This window comes from Sus scrofa, chromosome 8, assembly GCF_000003025.6.
Source record: "Sus scrofa isolate TJ Tabasco breed Duroc chromosome 8, Sscrofa11.1, whole genome shotgun sequence".
Lineage (NCBI taxonomy): Eukaryota > Metazoa > Chordata > Mammalia > Artiodactyla > Suidae > Sus > Sus scrofa.
This window is the reverse complement of record NC_010450.4, coordinates 66,246,946-66,264,785: the sequence shown is the minus strand read 5'-3', so window position 1 is coordinate 66,264,785 and position 17,840 is coordinate 66,246,946. Positions and strand designations below refer to the sequence as shown.

At 39.0% G+C, this 17,840-nt stretch overlaps 1 protein-coding gene across 1 annotated transcript in view; it reads left to right on the top strand.

Moving 5' to 3' along the window:
* Window positions 1-13,001, top strand: part of LOC100515741 (UDP-glucuronosyltransferase 2B31) — a 46,077-nt gene extending 33,076 nt beyond the window's left edge. The window contains 4 exon segments of the mRNA XM_013998009.2: window positions 6,392-6,523; window positions 8,468-8,555; window positions 9,451-9,670; window positions 11,823-13,001. Coding sequence (XP_013853463.2) covers window positions 6,392-6,523; window positions 8,468-8,555; window positions 9,451-9,670; window positions 11,823-12,102 — 720 coding nt within the window. The 3' untranslated portion in view covers window positions 12,103-13,001.

Here is a 17,840-nt window from a genome sequence, read left to right as displayed (position 1 = left end):
CTACTGTGTACTGGCTTGATTTCATTTCTTGCTTACACACACAACCCACACACACATTTGCACAAATACCCGTAATGCAACAAACTGACTTCATATCCCACATCTCCTTCCCAGGAACCTCAGGAGAGAGGCCTTGGAGGAAAAAAAAAAAGTAAGAAAGAAAGAAAATATGGAGCTTCCTCGAAAAATTGAAAATAGAATTAATAGATAGTTCACCAATTCCTCTTTGGGGTACATACTCACAAAAGTTGAAGGTAGGATCCCAAAGAGATTTGGCAAACCATGGTCATGAAAGCACTAGTCATTAAATCCAAGAGGTTGAGGCAACCCAACTGTCAATCAACAGGTAAAGCACAAACCACAATGTATTATCTACAGTCAATGAAATATTACTCAGCCTAGGAGTTCCCATGGTGGCTCAGGGGTAATAAACCCAACTAGTATCCATGAGGATGTGGGTTCAACCCCTGGTCTCGCTCAGTGGGTGAAAGATCTGGCATTGCGGTGAGCTATGGTGTAAGTGGCAGACACGGCTTGGAGCCTGGGTTGCTGTGGCTATGCTGTAGGCTGGCAGCCATAGCTCCAATACCACCCCTATCCTGGGAACTTCCATATGCCACCGATGAGGCCCTAAAAATAAGACAAAAAAAAAAGAAATATTACTCAGCCTTTAAAAGTCAATTTTGACACAACACAACATTCACAATTTTTTTGACAGTTGGCAAAGTTCTTTCTTTCTTTTGGAATTCACATTTGATTTTATTGGAGTCGAATTGACTTACAAAGTTGTGTTAGGTTCAGGTATACAGCACAGTAAATCAGTTACACATCCTGTTACATGTACACATACTCATTTCTTTTCAGATTATTTTCTCATATTGGTTATTACACAGTATCCAGTAGATTTCCGTGCGCTATACGGTAGAGCCGAGTTACCTCTTTTACATCTGATTGTGTGTATATGTCAATCCCCATCCCCTAATTTAATCTGCCTATGTTTCACCTCTGGTAACCTTAAGTTTGGTTTTGAAATCTTTGATTCTGTTTCTGATTTGTACGTGCTTTTGTATCATTTGCATTAGAGTTCACTTATCAGTGATCGCATATGACGTATTTTCTCCTCCTTACTTCACTTAGTATGATAATTTCCGGGTCCATCCATGTTGCCGGAAATGGCATTATTTCACTCCTTTTTATGGCTGAGTCAGAGTCCACTGCATACATGTACCACATCTGTTTCATCCAGTCCTCTGCTGACGGACATTTAAGTTACTTCCATGTTTTGTCTACTGTAAATATTGCTGCAGTGACCGTTGGGATACATTTATCTTTTCAAATTATGATTTTCTCTGGATATATGCCCAGGAGTCAGATCACAAGATAATATGGTGGTCCTATATTATTTTTGTAGGGAACCTCCATACTGTTCTCCATAGAGGTTGCACCAACTTACATTCCCACCAACAGTGTAAGGGGGGGGTCCCTTTTCTCCACAAACTCTCCAGCCTTTGCTGTATAGAGATTTTTGATGACGGCCATTCTGACTAGGTGATTACCTGGCTGTAGTTTTGAGTGCATACCTCTAGCTATTAGCCGCATTGGACACCCTGTCACGTGTCTGGGGGCTATCTGTATGTCTTCTTTGGAGACACGTCTGTTTAGATTTTCTGCCCATTTTTTGACTATTTTTTGATATTGAACTGCATGAGTTGTTTGTATATTTTAGAAAATAATCCCTTGTTGTTCGCTTTGCAAATACTTCCTCCCATTCTGCAGCTTGTCTTTTAATTTTATTCATGGATTCCTTTGTTGCGAAAAAGCATTTAAGTTTATAGAGGTATGATTTGTCGATTTTCGTTTTTGTTGTCATCACTCTAAGAGGTGGATCCAAAAAATATTGCTGCAGTTTATGTCATAGTGTTTTGCCTATGTTTTCCTTGAAGGGTTTTAGAGTATCCGGTCTTACATTTAGATTTTTAATCCTTTTAGAGTTTATTTTTGTGTGTAGTGTTAGAGTGTGTTCTAATTTCATTCTTCTGCATGTAGCTGTCTAATTTCACTCTTCTGCATGTAGCTGTTCAATAAGCACCACTTATTGAAGAGACTGTTTTTTTCTCCATTGTATATTCCTGCCTCCTTTAGATCAGTTGACCACAAGTGCATGGATTTATTTCTGGACTTTCTATGATGTTGCATTGACATATATTTCTGTTTTTGTGCCAGAACCAGACTCTTCTGATGACTGTAGCTTTGTAGTGTAGTCAGAGGCGAGGGAGACTGATGCCTCCAGCTTTGTTTTTTTCCTCAAGATTGCTTTGGCTATTTGGGGTCTTTTGTGTTTCCATACAAATTTTCAAGTTTTTTGATCCATTTCTGGGAAAATGCTAATGGTTTTTTAATAGGGATTGTCCTGAATATGTAGACGACCTTGGGTAGTATAGTAATTTTAACAATATTGATTCTTCCAATCAAAGAACATAGCATATGTTTCCATCTGTTTGTGTAATCTTCGGTTTCCTTCATCAATGCCTTACAGTTTTTGCAGTTCAGGTCTTTTGCCCCTTTATGTAGGTTAGGTACTTTCTTCTCTTTGAGGCAATGGTGAATGGGATTGTGTTTTTCAGATTTCCCTTTCTGATATTTTGTAGTTAGTGTATGAGATTTCTGCATATTAATTTTGAGTGCTGCACCTTTGCCAAATTTATTGATTATCTTTAGCAGTTTTCTGGTAGCATCTTTAGGAGGTTCTATGTATAGTATCATGTCATCTGCAAACAGTGATAGGTATATGTCTTTTCCGTTCTTCGCTACTTTTATTTCTTTTTCTTCTCTAGTTGCTGTAGCTAGGACTGCCAAAACTATGTTGAAGAAAATTGGTGAGAATGGACCTCCATGTCCTTTTCCTGACCTTAGCAGAAGCAGTTTCAGCATTTCAACATTGAGAATGATGTGGGCTGTGGGTTTGTTGTGTATGGCCTTTATTATACTGAGTTAGGATCCCTCGTTGCCCACTTTCTGGAGGGTCAACAAACGAGTGGGGTTGAATTTTGTCAAAATCTTTTTCAGCATCTTTTGGAATGACCATATGGTTTTTAGCCTTCTGTTTGTTGATGTGGTGTATAACATTGACTGACTTGTGTATATTAAAAAATGCTTGCATCCATGGTATAAAAGCCACTTGATCATGGTGCATGATCCAGTTATTGTACTGGTGGATTCCAGATAGTAACATTTTCTTGAGTATTTTTACATCTATGTCCAACAATGATATTGGCCTGTAGTCTTTTTATTTTATTGTATTTTTTTGGAGGGGTGCTTTTTTGGTGAGGTGTTTTGGTCTGATTTTGGAATCAGGATGAGGGTGGCTTCGTAGAATGCACAGGCAAGTTCCTCAGCAAATCTTTGAAAGAATTTCAGAAATAGAGGTGTTAACTCTTCTCTAAATGTTTGATAGAATTTGCCTGCAAGGACATTTGATCCTGGATTTTTGTTTTTTTGGATGTTTTAAATGATATAATTGATTTCGGTACTAGTGACTGACTTATTTCTGTCTGTTTTCCGTTTCTTCCTGATGCGGTCTTAGAAGATTTTACCCTAGTAAAAATCTTAGTGTCCATTTCTTCTAGGTTACATCTGTTGTTGGAATAGAGGTGGGTGTAGGAGTCTGTTATGATCCTTGCATTTCTGTGGTGTCAGCTGTAATTTCTCCTTTTTCTTTGCTAAGTTTATTGCTTTGAGCACGCTCCCATCTTTTCTTGATGAGTCTAGTTGAAGCCTAATCAATTTTGTTTCTCTTTTCAAAAACCAGGGTTTTTTTCATGTCTTTGTCTTTTTAGGGCTGCACCCGCGGCATATGGAGGTTCCAAGAAGAGGGGTCCGGTTGGAGCTATAGCTGCCAGCCTACACCACAGCCACAGCAATGGGGGATCCGAGTTGCAGCTGCAACCTACACCACTGCTCACTGCAATGCCAGGTCCTTAACCCACTGAGCAAGGCCAATGATCAGACTTGCATCCTAATGGATACCAGTCAGATTCATTAACCCATGATGGGAAAACCGTTTTTATTTTATCTTATTGTTTTGTCTTTGGTCTCAGAAGCCAGCCTTTTGCTTCATTGATCTTTTCTCTTCTTTTCCCCATCTCTATCTCATGTATTTCTGCTCTGGTCTCTATGTTTTCTTTCCTTCTCTAACTCTGAGTTTTGTTTGTTCTTCCTTACCCAGATGCCATAGAGGTCAAGTTAGGGTTGTTTATTTGGGGGTTTTCTTATTTTCTTTTTTTTTTTTCCCACTGTACAGCAAGGGGGTCAGGTTATGCTTACATGTATACATTACAATTACATTTTTTCCCCACCCTTTGTTCTGTTGCAACATGAGTATCTAGACAAAGTTCTCAATGCTACTCAGCAGGATCTCCTTGGAAATCTATTCTAAGTTGTGTCTGATCAGCCCAAGCTCCCGATCCCTCCCACTCCCTCCCTCACCCATCAGGCAGCCGCAAGTCTTTTCTCCAAGTCCATGATTTTCTTTTCTGAGGAGATGTTCATTTGTGCTGGATATTAGATTCCAGTTATAAGTGATATCATATGGTATTTATCTTTGTCTTTCTGGCTCATTTCACTCAGGATGAGATTCTCTAGTTCCATCCATGTTGCTGCAAATGGCATGATGTCATTCTGTTTTATGGCCGAGTAGTATTCCATTGTGTATATATACCACCTCTTCTGAATCCAATCATCTGTCGATGGACATTTGGGTTGTTTCCATGTCCTGGCTATTGTGAATAGTGCTGCAATGAACATGCAGGTGCATGTGTCTCTTTTAAGGAGAGTTTTGTCCGGATAGATGCCCAAGAGTGGGATTGCAGGGTCATATGGAAGTTCTATGTATAGATTTCTAAGGTATCTCCAAACTGTTCTCCATAGTGGCTGTACCAGCTTACATTCCCACCAACAGTGCAGGAGGGTTCCCTTTTCTCCACACCCCCTCCAGCACTTGTTATTTGTGGACTTATTAAGGATGGCCATCCTGACTGGTGTGAGGTGGTATCTCATGGTAGTTTTGATTTGCATTTCTCTTATAATCAGCGATGTTGAGCATTTTTTCACGTGTTTGCTGGCCATCTGTATATCTTCCTTGGAGAAATGTCTATTCAGGTCTTTGGCCCATTTTTCCATTGGGTGATTGGCTTTTTTGCTGTTGGGTTGTATAAGTTGCTTATATATTCTAGAGATTAAGCCCTTGTCTGTGGCATCATGTGAAAGTATTTTCTCCCATTCTGAAAGTTGTCTTTTTGTTTTCTTTTTGGTTTCCTTTGCTGTGCAAAAGCTTTTCAGTTTGATGAGGTCCCATGGGTTTATTTTTGCTCTAATTTCTATTGCTTTGGGAGACTGACCTGAGAAAATATCATGATGTTGATGTCAGAGAGTGTTTTGCCTATGTTTTCTTCTAGGAGTTTGATGGTGTCCTGTCGTATATTTAAGTCTTTCAGCCATTTTGAGTGTATTTTTGTGCATGGTGTGAGGGTGTGTTCTAGTTTCATTGCTTTGCATGCAGCTGTCCAGGTTTCCCAGCAATGCTTGCTGAATAGACTCTCTTTTTCCCATTTTATGTTCTTGCCTCCCTTGTCAAAGATTAATTGACCATAGGTGTCAGGGATTATTTCCGGATTCTCTATTCTGTTCCATTGGTCTGTCTGTCTGTTTTGATACCAGTACCACACTGTTTTGATGACTGTGGCTTTGTAGTATTTCCTGAAGTCTGGGAGAGAATGCCTCCTGCTTGGTTTTTGTTTCTCAGGATTGCTTTGGCGATTCTGGGTCTTTTGTGGTTCCATAGGGTTTTCTTATTTTCTGAAATAGGACTCTATCACCAAACAATCCCTCTTAGAACTGCTTTTGCTGTGTTTTGGACTGTGCTATCTTCATTGCCATTTGCTGACACTTGACACAACATGGGTGAACCTTACACTAAATGAAATAAGCCTGTCACAGACATATCAATACTGTACCATTCAACTATAAGGAAGTATCCAGGTGAGGCAAATCTGTAGAAATACGGAGTAGAACAGAGTAGAGTAAGGAGAAGGTTGCCAGGGCCTGGGAAAAGAGAATGATGGAGTTTTCGATGGAAATAGATTTCCAGCATTGCCAAATGAAAAACTTCTAAAGATTGGGTGCATAATATGAATGTACTTGCACCTACTGAACTATGCACTTAGGAATGATCAAGATGGTAAATTTTATGTGTATTTTACTATTTTTTTAAGCCATCACGCTAATAATTTCTGATGCTACCAGATTTTCTCTCTTTTGTTGTTTCTAGCAATCCTTCCAATAATCTCGACCATGTTGTGACTCTTCTGTGATGCAGCAAATTCTTCTCTTACAGGAAATGGAAGAGTTTGTCCAGAGTGCTGGAGAACATGGTATTGTGCTCTTTACTCTGGGGTCAATGATCAGTAACATGACAGAAGAAAGAGCCAATACAATTGCATCAGCCTTTGCCCAGATTCCCCAAAAGGTAGATGAAGGAATACAATTGTGGACAACTATTTTATGAGACTGTTAAATTCTGTGAAAGACCTGATTAGACATTTCCTGCAAGAAAGGCAAACCATCATGATAGGTCCACCTTATCTCAGATATATTGGACAAGCAAAATATACATGGCAGCTGCTGCATTTGTAGACAGAGTATATTTGACTGACAGTAATTCTGGTTTAACATTGTAATCCCCCCCAAAAAAAGTTATTTAACAGCAACCTTGTGAAATTTGGTATTATAATGATATCATGGACAGGAAAAGAAATACCAAATTTTGCCTAGTCATTTGCTCCTTTACCCAGAAGGACTCCTGAGGACATTGTTCACATAGAGATGTTCTCAGGAGTTAAATTTTAACAGTAAGTGTAATAGCACAGTAATGTTAAGCAATATTGGCAAAAGTCTGGAATATGACATGCAGTTCATACTTGTCAGATAATCCCGGACCCTACTGAACTCCTCTAAATGTTGACACACACCCATTCTGTGTACTCTTCAAGGTGCTGTTCAGAGAAAGAGTAGCCAGGGTTCATCAGGCTGCTTCCAGCTACCCCCATAGTCACAGTGATTTAGACAAAGAGAAACATCAGCCTCCCCTACTGGACTGGGTCCTGCCAATGTCTGAAGCAGGAAGATAAAAGATGAAGATGGGGGGTTGCCCTTTAAAGTGAACCCTGTGCATTGTAAAGTCTGGCCCTTAATGAACTCTGCTTCTAACCTATTTGAAGATTACCCCTCCTCACTGAGGAAGGAGGAGGGACTATACCAAGGGGTCAAGCATGAGGAAGACGGGCATGGAAAAAGCGCAGCTGCCTCTTTCTCCATAAAATAGAGCAGAAAACTATTTTCTAACATGTAATATACACTTGGTGTCTTTGGATATTTGGATATTCCTTTTCAGTTTACTATCTGATATCCTAGTATTCTCCTAGCCAGGTACGCTAATTGTTGGCTGGGAACTTAAAGGATGTTCTATTCACAGTGCAAATAGGGGTTAAGCACTAATAAATTATAATTCAATTTATGAAAATTGCATAGGAATTTCAAGATTAGTAACTTCTTTTGGTACTGTGCATAGAAACCACATTTTGACCAACGCGGTCAATGCCTTGTGCTTCATTGTTAAACTGCTCAGAGTCCAGTGAATACATTTTTGCATCATAGTTCTGCAACTTTTTCAACAGACTTAGTTTTACTTACAAACTACCAACAAACTCCCCGTCTCTAAATTTAATGAATTTCTAAACTTTTTAATAATGGCAATACTCTGGGTTCATATCAGAAATTACCAATTGTCATTGTTCTTGGAATTAGTGCTTATCGATTTATAATCTAAAATTCCTTATGCTTCCTAAGCAGTACTAATTAACTTATTAGTAATAAATTATAAATAAGCAAAAACATTTATTTCTCCTAACAGCCTAAGGACTTCCATTTCCCTATACATGTCAATTACGAGGTGTAAAACTCTCCTAAAATAACTCAAGGTATAAGTGAACATAAGGAGCAGTCAAAAAGAAATACACAAGTGAATACCAAATTTGAAAATCAAAGCTTGTGTATGAAATAAAAAAAAAATAATGTGTTCGTGACTAGTAATTTGACACTATTTTTTTTCAATAGAATTAGAGCACCTAACATTTTCTTAAATATTTGAATTGTCATTGAATCTCAATTGCCTATGGCATCATGTGTGAGAGGTCATGATTACAGTCCATACCTGACTGAATATAATCATAACTGTGTAAATGTGAGCTGAGGTCAGAGCATTCGTAGTTACTGTCACTGAAGAGCGTGTGGCCTCATTTCCTTAGCTGTCATATGGAGAGCATTTAACTAGATGTCTTTGAATCTCTATAGAACTCTACTGCTATAACTCTGAAGTTGATTCATGGAATCAAGGATTTCTTTACCCTAACAGGTTCTGTGGAAATACGAAGGCAAGAAACCTGATACCTTAGGACCCAATACTCGGCTGTATAAGTGGATCCCCCAAAATGACCTTCTTGGTAAGACTTGGGAGAACAAATACTGAAAACATGAGTAACAGCTGAGCAGAATGTTAATACTTCTACAGGAATATCTATCATTCTCCTAGCATTTATTATTGAAACTTATTTTCAGAAAGAAAACTTTGGTCCTTTATTTTTATTTCCAGCCTCTGAGGACAAAAGGAGCAACTACAACAGAGATGGCATTTTGTTAAAGCAGGTCACATTTCTCATGGCCAGAATCGAAGTAGATTTATTTTGACTGTAACTGCTTCTCACAGTGAAATTAGAAAGAACGTTGTGGATTGTCTTTCTCTCGCTGAATTCTTTCCTTGCAGCAGTCTTTCCCCCTCTCTAGAGGTATTTGAAATGCCACAGAAAACCAAGCCCTCCTTCATTACCAGGGACTCTCCATTTTCTACAGGAAAAAATCCAAAATTGTTTCATGAGCTGATTCCAGATTTCATGATACAGTGTAGCTTTTCTTTCCTCTGGTTCCAGTGCCACTACCTTTATGCTTTTCCTGTTACCCTGATGCCCTTCCCATCAGATTCAGTGACCTCCTACTTCTTGGAGAGCGGGTATTTCCGGCATTGTCCCCCCCCTGGGTTACACACATGCTCTCTTTGACCCAGGAGGTTCTTTCAAGGAAGTCCTGCTCACAGGACAATCTTGGACTCATCTGTGAAATGCAAGTGACACAGCACTGCTTTCATGAAGTCTTCACTGACCTCTTCAGCAGACCAAGGGGTTTCTTGCTCTGAGTTCTGAAAGCACTTGAAATGCCATTTCCTGTACATAATCATCTGTTATCTAGAAGACACTGCTGCTTTCAGTGCCTTCTAATGTGCACAGGATCATTTTGTTTTAAGACGTAAAATTAATTCCTTTCCTGAAATTCACTCAATCCTAGGTCATCCCCAAACCAAAGCTTTCATAACTCATGGTGGCGCCAATGGCATTTTTGAGGCCATCTACCATGGGGTCCCTATGGTGGGCATTCCTCTGTTTGCTGATCAGCCTGATAACATCGCTCACATGACAGTCAAGGGAGCAGCTGTAAGACTGGACTTGGACACAGTGTCAAGAACAGATCTGGTCAATGCCTTGAAGCAAGTCATTAACAACCCTTTGTGAGTATAGTTTGTTTTTTTTTTACTTGATGCTGTTTCTAGAGAGGTTCCCAGATGAAGGCTAGTGGGTCAGCAATGAGTCTTGACACAAACACAATGAGGAGTAAGCTTTGCTCAATGCTTTGAAACAGTCATCAGTAACCTACTGGGTCACATTAAGGTTTTTTTCCCCTGCTTTTAGGGGGAACTTTTGTCAGAGGATGTAAGGATGGTGGGAAAATTTTGAAAGCACTAATCATTAGCATGAGAACAATCACTGAGGTAGGAGCAGAAGAATTAAGAAGAAGCATTTAGAACCAGGTTCAACTGGGAAATCATGTATATTATAAAGGCAGTCATTTGCAGACTTGTGACTTTTTTTTCGGCACATGGACTCATTTAATGTTTAAACCTCTTCCAAGATGGTTTGTTGTTAGTAAACCACCATGACATAATCAATCTCAAATTGCCATTACAATTAACACTTCCCAAAGTTTCTATGCTAACATTTTGAACCCATTACTGAGAACAGGTAACACCTAGAACTTTCTAATGTACCCCAATACAATAAGACAGATACTACCTATCAATGTAGTTATAGTCTTAGTTCTTTTGCTTGGGCTTGCATTTGTCTTATTTGGAAGAATTATAAAATAAAAAAGCATTTGATTTGGACAAGACATTGGTACATTACTACGTAAAAGCCCAATTTTCAGAAACGCAAGTCATTCGGCTTCCAAATTATTTCATGACTTATATTAATTTCTCGAATACTATAAATATTGTAACAATGACATATACATGTATGTGTATATATAAATATGAATATCTCCTGTGTTTCACAATGATTTTGGAAAATACACATTTGGAGAATATATTGGTAATAATACACTGTGGACATTTGTGCTTTAAAGCAGTGTTGTTAAATTTTAATTTTAGCACAACGATTATCCGAAGAGAGCAGCGTAAGAAGTACATATTTCTTCTTCTTGTTTTTTACGTATACATCATTTTGGTGATTTTATGTAAAAATACATCTCTAGTATCATTATAGATTTTGATTTTTTTAAGAGTGTGAAGGTAGTATCCAAAATGAAGATAATTTTTACCTAGTTTATACTGACTGATTACAATATGTTATATATCGTACTAAGTCCTGAGCTCACATTCCCTTACTACTTCCTTACAGACTTTTCCACTGTATTACAAACACTTCCTGATTACCACCCTCCACTCAGAGCCCCTCTGTGTTTCCACAGAACAGGACAGAACTGACCTCCATCCTTATTGCTCCTTTCCCATGCCATAGCACCTTGGGATTTCCGGTTTGTGAGCCCTATCTCTCGAGGCCTCCTCCTTCCGTGCCTTTTGATCCATAATGACTTTAACAGAGTGGGAACAAATGTAACTGCAATGCCAAATAAGTCAAATGTTGAGCACACTCTATTCTAAATTAGCTACCACGAAAACCAATATCAATACTAGCAAGCATTCACTGAGAGTCTACTGTGGGCTAGGAACACTTCTAAAAATCAATATATTGTTCCTCCCAATAATCAGATAGGAGGCTATTCCTAACCATTCCATCTGATACTCAAAAACTGAGGAACAGACAGAGGCAGGCAACAAAGTAAGCGTCAGAGTCAGGATTCAAACCAAGGCAATCCACTTCCACCCTTTTAACCACTACTTTCCTAATACTAGGTCAACACCAGCTCCTGAGCAACCCTGCCTAGACTGGCCTCTGAACACCATCATGGATTTATGCATATCCCTGGATTATGACAGTATTTTAAAACTTGTCCACTGGGTCTATTAACAATGCCCTACTGGGGAAATCAAAGTTTGAACTTTCAAAGCACATAGTTACTGCACTTCCTTTCTTTCTTTTTTCCTTTTTCCTTTTTTTTTTTTTTTTTTTTTTTTGCTGTTGCAACTTAAGTTCTTCCACTCCTTATACTACAACTACTTCTCCTCTCTTTTCTTCATAGGTTGAAATCCTACTCATGTAACAAACTGTAGCCCATAAGCTAAGGTCTCTATAGTCATCTCTGAAAAATAATCTGTCTTTCTTCCCCACTGTGCGACACTCCTTTTTACCACTGGCACGAAAATGTCACATTTATCCTTCCTAGTTCATTCTCTACATTGATTCTGCTTCTTTGTCCTTCAGCTACAAAGAAAACGTGATGAGGTTATCAACCATTCAACATGATCAGCCTGTAAAGCCCCTGGACCGGGCGGTCTTCTGGATCGAGTTTGTCATGCGCCACAAAGGAGCCAAGCACCTGCGGCCAGCAGCCCACGACCTCACCTGGTACCAGTACCACTCTCTGGATGTCATTGGGTTCCTGCTGGCCTGTGTGGCAACGGCTGCATTTGCCCTCACAAGGGGTTGTCTGTTTTGTTGCCGGAAGTTGGCTAATGCAGGAAAGAAAGCAAAAAGGGAATAGCTGTATCTGAGGCCAGAAGCGGGTATGGCCCAGTAGATGGAACTCTTCCGTTTATTCCAGCAGGAAGGAGGTATGACAAGGTTCCCATCCTCCTGTGACAAAATGACTTCTCATAATTTAACATCTCAGGGCAAGACTTATGCACCAGGGACTTTCTGCCTGTTTCAGAGTTAGACCTAGATCATGCCAAGAGGACACCTAGTGAAAAAATCCATCAAAATAGAATTACATGGGTATACATTGAAGGTTATTATTTTAATTCAATAGTTATATCAAAAGACATGATTGAATTTAACTGTGGTTCACATGGGGTGCATAGACATAAGAACAATAACAAGTACACCCAGAGTATCCACATGTTGTCGATATTCAGAATAATTAAATTTATTTTGGAGAAGAATTTTACAGTTTTAACTTGCCAGAGAATGTGTGCAATAATTGGAATTATGTAAGAAGAGTTACCCTTTCATTTTTTTGTGAGACTCCTAAAACTTCTTGGTGTTTCCTCTGCATCCAGCCTCAGCATCACTTCCTGTCTAAAACCCTGGCAAGCCAGTTACCGTCATCCACTTTAACGTATTTCCCTGGGAAATTTTGGAGAATTCAAAATATAGGAACTGCTATTAAAAAAAATAGATCTATGTGTGAAAATCTTTGAATTCATACCCTAATTCTCATTTTCTTATTATCTTTAAAAATATTCATCTGATGACTTCCACTCCCATATTCAGCCTCTGGTAGTTGACTTAAGTTCTCCACTGCATATTAACATACTAAATAACCTGTACTCCAAAGGGACTTATTTTTCATTTTCTACAAATGTACCTGGATCTGTCGATCTATATCAGTTAATTACTTGCAGATATGTTGTGAAATAAAATGTATTTGTTGAACAAAGAGTGAATTAATGATTTTTTTGGTTTTTCCATTTTTAGGGCTGCACCCTTGGCACATGGACGATCCCAGGCTAGGGGTCGAATTGGAGGTCAGCTGCCAGCCTGCACTATGGCTCACAGCAATGCCAGAATGCCAGCGACTGATCGATCCCATGTCTTCACGGATCCTAGCTGGGTTCATTAACCACTGAGCCATGACGGGAGCTCCCAGACACATTTTTAAAGAAACATAGAACCAATACAAGGCCACGGCAGATAAAATTTGTTCAATCACATATACGGGCTTAAATAATTGTCTCAAATCTATCCTGCACCACGTGTGACAGAAAAAGATGTGGTAGTCTTCATCCAGCGAGGATTACTACAGATCTCAAACAAAAAAATCAGTCTCATATGAAAGTAAATGAAGGAGAGGGACAGGAAATTCACAGATGTGAATTGGCCAATGACATATAAAAGGTGACAAACCTCACTCATGCTCTGGGCAATGGAAATTGAGCTAATAAATTATTTCCCTTCGGATGATTTGCCAAACAAATAATCTGGCATGGCTATTTTTCTCAAAGTATAACGTGGAAAAAACACTTTTCAACAAAATGTGAACATGTGATTTGAGAGTGTAATTCTACATCTAGGAATGTGTCATGTAGAAAGAACTGCACATGTTCTCAGTTATATTCTGAAGATTCCCCCTAGCACTTCAATGGCCGTCAGTATATGAACGTACAGCACAGGCATGGGCTACATACCACCATGGGAGAGAATGAAGAGATGTGAGCAATACAGTTGAATGCTCTCCACGTCACATTAAATAATCGGTAAAGAAGAACAGGTTCCACAGTTACCAAAAACAAGTATTTGGAAATCAATTTAAATATATGTGATTTGTATACCTCAGAGGAAATAATCTTAAAGAATACACTGGAATTTCCAATACTAAAAATTTGTTTTTATTTGATTACTTCTTTAGTATGGGCCCTCTCACAACAATGTTTTTATGCATTAGTTATGTGATTTTGAAATAACGACTGGAATAAACATATTAATCCAAGCTGTGGAGTGCTAAGATGTTCATATCATGATAGCAATCGATTCCTTAAGAAAACACGAATTGACTGGAAATCTGGCATGCGATGGAATAGGTCCAAGGAAGGACAGTTTTAAGGACACCAGAGTCATAGTCCAAATATTATAAATAAATGTACTAGAACACACAATTAAAATTTCAGTAGTTTAAAAATCTTAACTCACAAAATTTTAAGGACTTTACTGTGGTTTTTAGGTCAACATTGCATGATTTTTACAATACCTTAGGGACCTCTGCTGGCTAACTTCAAAAACTTCTCTTTGTAGTATTTTTGAGACATGACCATAAATATGTGACAGTACTCCCATGAAATAGAAGTTGAGCTTCACTTGAACTTCAGTAAGTCTTGCTGCCGTCTCACAAATGCTTGAGCTTAATTTCCAAGGTGCAGTTACAAAATGTAACATTCTGTCTCTCTCTCGTCTCTCTGTCTCCCTCCTCACTATGGAGATCTGTACCATACCCAAAGTTTCCAGGATAAATGAGCAGATGGTGAAGAGACACACACATGAGCCTGAAACGTCCTGGGAGTTCCACCTCCACAGTGGTTTGGGTCTTCTCAAGCCAAACACCAGGTATGTCCACAGGATTTCAACCCTAGCCACCACAAGACTGTCATCACATGAGAAATCTCTGACAAGAGTCCCCTGGCTGAGCCCGGGCAAGACCAGAGCTATAACTCATTTTGTAAAAATAACATGTGTATTGTGGTTCTAAGCCCGTATATTTAAGTGCAATTTTAACTGGAAAAATAATTACATTTTGTCGCATGATTACAAGTAAAATGTAGTTTCGTAAGGGAAACTATCAATACTACATTTTAAAAAGAACTCTAACCCAGAAAAAGAAGGCACCATACCATCATGTTTAAGAGGCTGCAGACTGAACACAGATAGAAGCAATTGAACTCACCACATAAATACAATAGAGTTATGAGCTATTGGACATGTTACCTAACCTCTCTATGATCAAGCTACCCCATTAGTGAAAAGCAAAGGAAGTAATGGCATCACCTACTTCATGGATTTATTAGCAGTTTGCATAAATGTCCATTGTAAAGCATTAAATAAGCGTTGTATACAGCAAAATATAACGTGCATTAACTGTTAACATCTAAATGCATGGAAAATTTTCCACAGTGATTTCAGTCTTCACAGGTATTTAAAATAAGTTTAAGATTTCAATTATAATCATTAATAATAACAGCATCTCCTGCTAAATACGTAGAAGCTAAATATGCCAAAATTAAATTTATGGGACCATGACAAAATCACATCAAGATGGTGGAGTAGGAGCACAGGAAGTTCACCTCCCACCACAAACACATCAAAAGTACAGATTCATGGGGAATAATTGCCACCTAGAAACAGGCAGAAGGCCTATAAACCAAAGCTACAAGAAGAAATTTACATACAACCAGGTAGGATGGGAAAAGGTCATAGGATTGGGACCTCTGCCCCTGGGAGGGGTTGGAAAGGAAGAAAAGGTCCTCACAGAGAGACCCTTACCCTGAGGAGCTAAGGAGTCAAGCTACAGATGGCGCGTCCAGGTCCTGGTGTCCTATATGGAGGCAACAAACCACTTGACTCATGGGGGAAATACCCAGATGAACAGTAGAGCTGGAGAAGGCAAGTCTTTACTCCCAAAGAGTGTGTATGTACTGACTTGCATAAAAAGGGTAAGGAGAAGCTCTACCTGGCAGTTGTTTCCTCACAATACTCCCAGTCGGAGTGGGGAAAACATCCCAGCCCTGTTCCTCCCACAACACTGCATGGCACAGCACCCGGGCCAGCTTGGCCCCGGGAGAAGACTCGGAATAGCTATGCAGAGGAAGCTTGGGCTTGCAGTGTGGTTCTGGTGGGGAGGATGCTGCCACTATCAGTGCTTAGTAGGCGCTATTTCAAACCCACCACAACCAGTAACCACAATTCATCTGCCAGCTGAATAAGGGCCCTCCCAAAGCAAGTAGACATATTTACAGGGCAGCATAAACAAATCTCAAGGGAGCCACAAATCAACAGTACACGTAGATTCAGAGAAACAAAAAATGAATGAACTTAAGAATGCCACAAAAGAAAATCACCAAACCACAAGTGGAAAAACAAAAAGAAGAAATGAACAGAGAAGAACTACAAAAAACAAAAAACAAACAAACAAAACCTAGAAAACGGGGGTTAAAATAGGCATGAGTACATACATTTGAATAATTACTCTAAATGTCAATGGACTAAATGCTCCAATCCAAAGACATGGTGTAACTACATGGATTTTTAAAACATACAAAAATCTGCAACATTATACCTACAGGAGACCCGCTTGAAGAAGAAACACACACAGACATAAAATGAAGGGATGGAAAAAGATATTTTGTGCAAATGGAAACAACCTAAGAGTAGGAGTAGCCATACTTAATATCAGACAAAATAAGTCCATACCCAGAGTTCCTGTCAGGGCTCAGTGGTTAACGAATCTGACTAGGAACCATGAGGTTGCGGGTTTGATCCCTGGCCTCGCTCAGTGGGTTGGGGATCTGGCGTTGCTGTGAGCTGTGGTGTAGGTCGCAGATGCAGCTTGGATCCCATGTTGCTGTGGCTCTGGCATAGGCCGGCAGCTGCAGCTCTGATGAGAGCCCTAGCCTGGGAACTTCCATATGCCACGGTACAGCCCCAGAAAGGACAAAAAGACAAAAAAAAAAAAATTAAAAATAAAATTAAGTCCATGTCAAAGGACAACAACGGCCCTTGTGTATTGATAAAGCCTTCAATACGAGAAGAGCAGATTATATTCCTTCATACATACACACCCAACAGAGGAGAACCTGAATATGCAAAGCAAATCCTACCAAAAAAAAAAAAGAAAGAAAGAAAGAAAGAAAGAGGGGAGAGAGAGAGAGAAATAGACGGTGATGCAATAACTGTGGGAGATCTTAACATCACACTGACATCCAGACAGAAAATCTATAAGGAAACAGAAGTCCTTAAAGATACAGTATACCAGTAGGACGTAATTGATATCTTCAGGACACTACCTCCAAAAATATGTACAAACATTTTTTCCAAGTATTCACGGAAAATTCTCTAAGAGGGACCACAAAGGATGTCACAAAGTTAAGAGGAGAAAAGTTATATCAAACATCTTTTGAACAACTATGCTATGAAACTAGAATTCATCTACAGAGAGACGAGAACAAACATGTTGAGACTTAACAACATGCTATTAAAAATCAATGTGAAAATGAGGGAATCAAGAGGAAATGGGAAAATACCATGAGACAAACGAAAATGAAAACACAGCTTTATAAAATCTTTGGGATGCAGCAAATCCTGTTCTAGGAGGGAAGGTCACAGTGGTGCACACCTTCCTGAGAAACAAGAAAAACTCAAGTAAACCACCTAATCAAGCATACAAAAGTAGAAAGAGAAGGAAAAAAACAAGCCCAAAGAAAGCAGAAGGAAGGAATTAATAAAGATCAGCGTGAAGACAAATAAAACAGAGACTTTAAAAAAGTTGAAAAGATCAATAGCCAAATAGCTAGTTTTTCATTTCAAATTAACAAAACTGACATACCTTATCCAGGTTTACCACGAAGAAAAGAGAGAAGACATGTGAACAGAATAAGACATGAAAGAAAAAGAATAACAACCAATACTACGAAGATACAAAACAATCAAAAGTGTGTATTATAAATATGTATAGGCCAACAAATTGCACAATGCAGAAGAAATGTTCAAACTTCTAGAAATACATAATTTGCT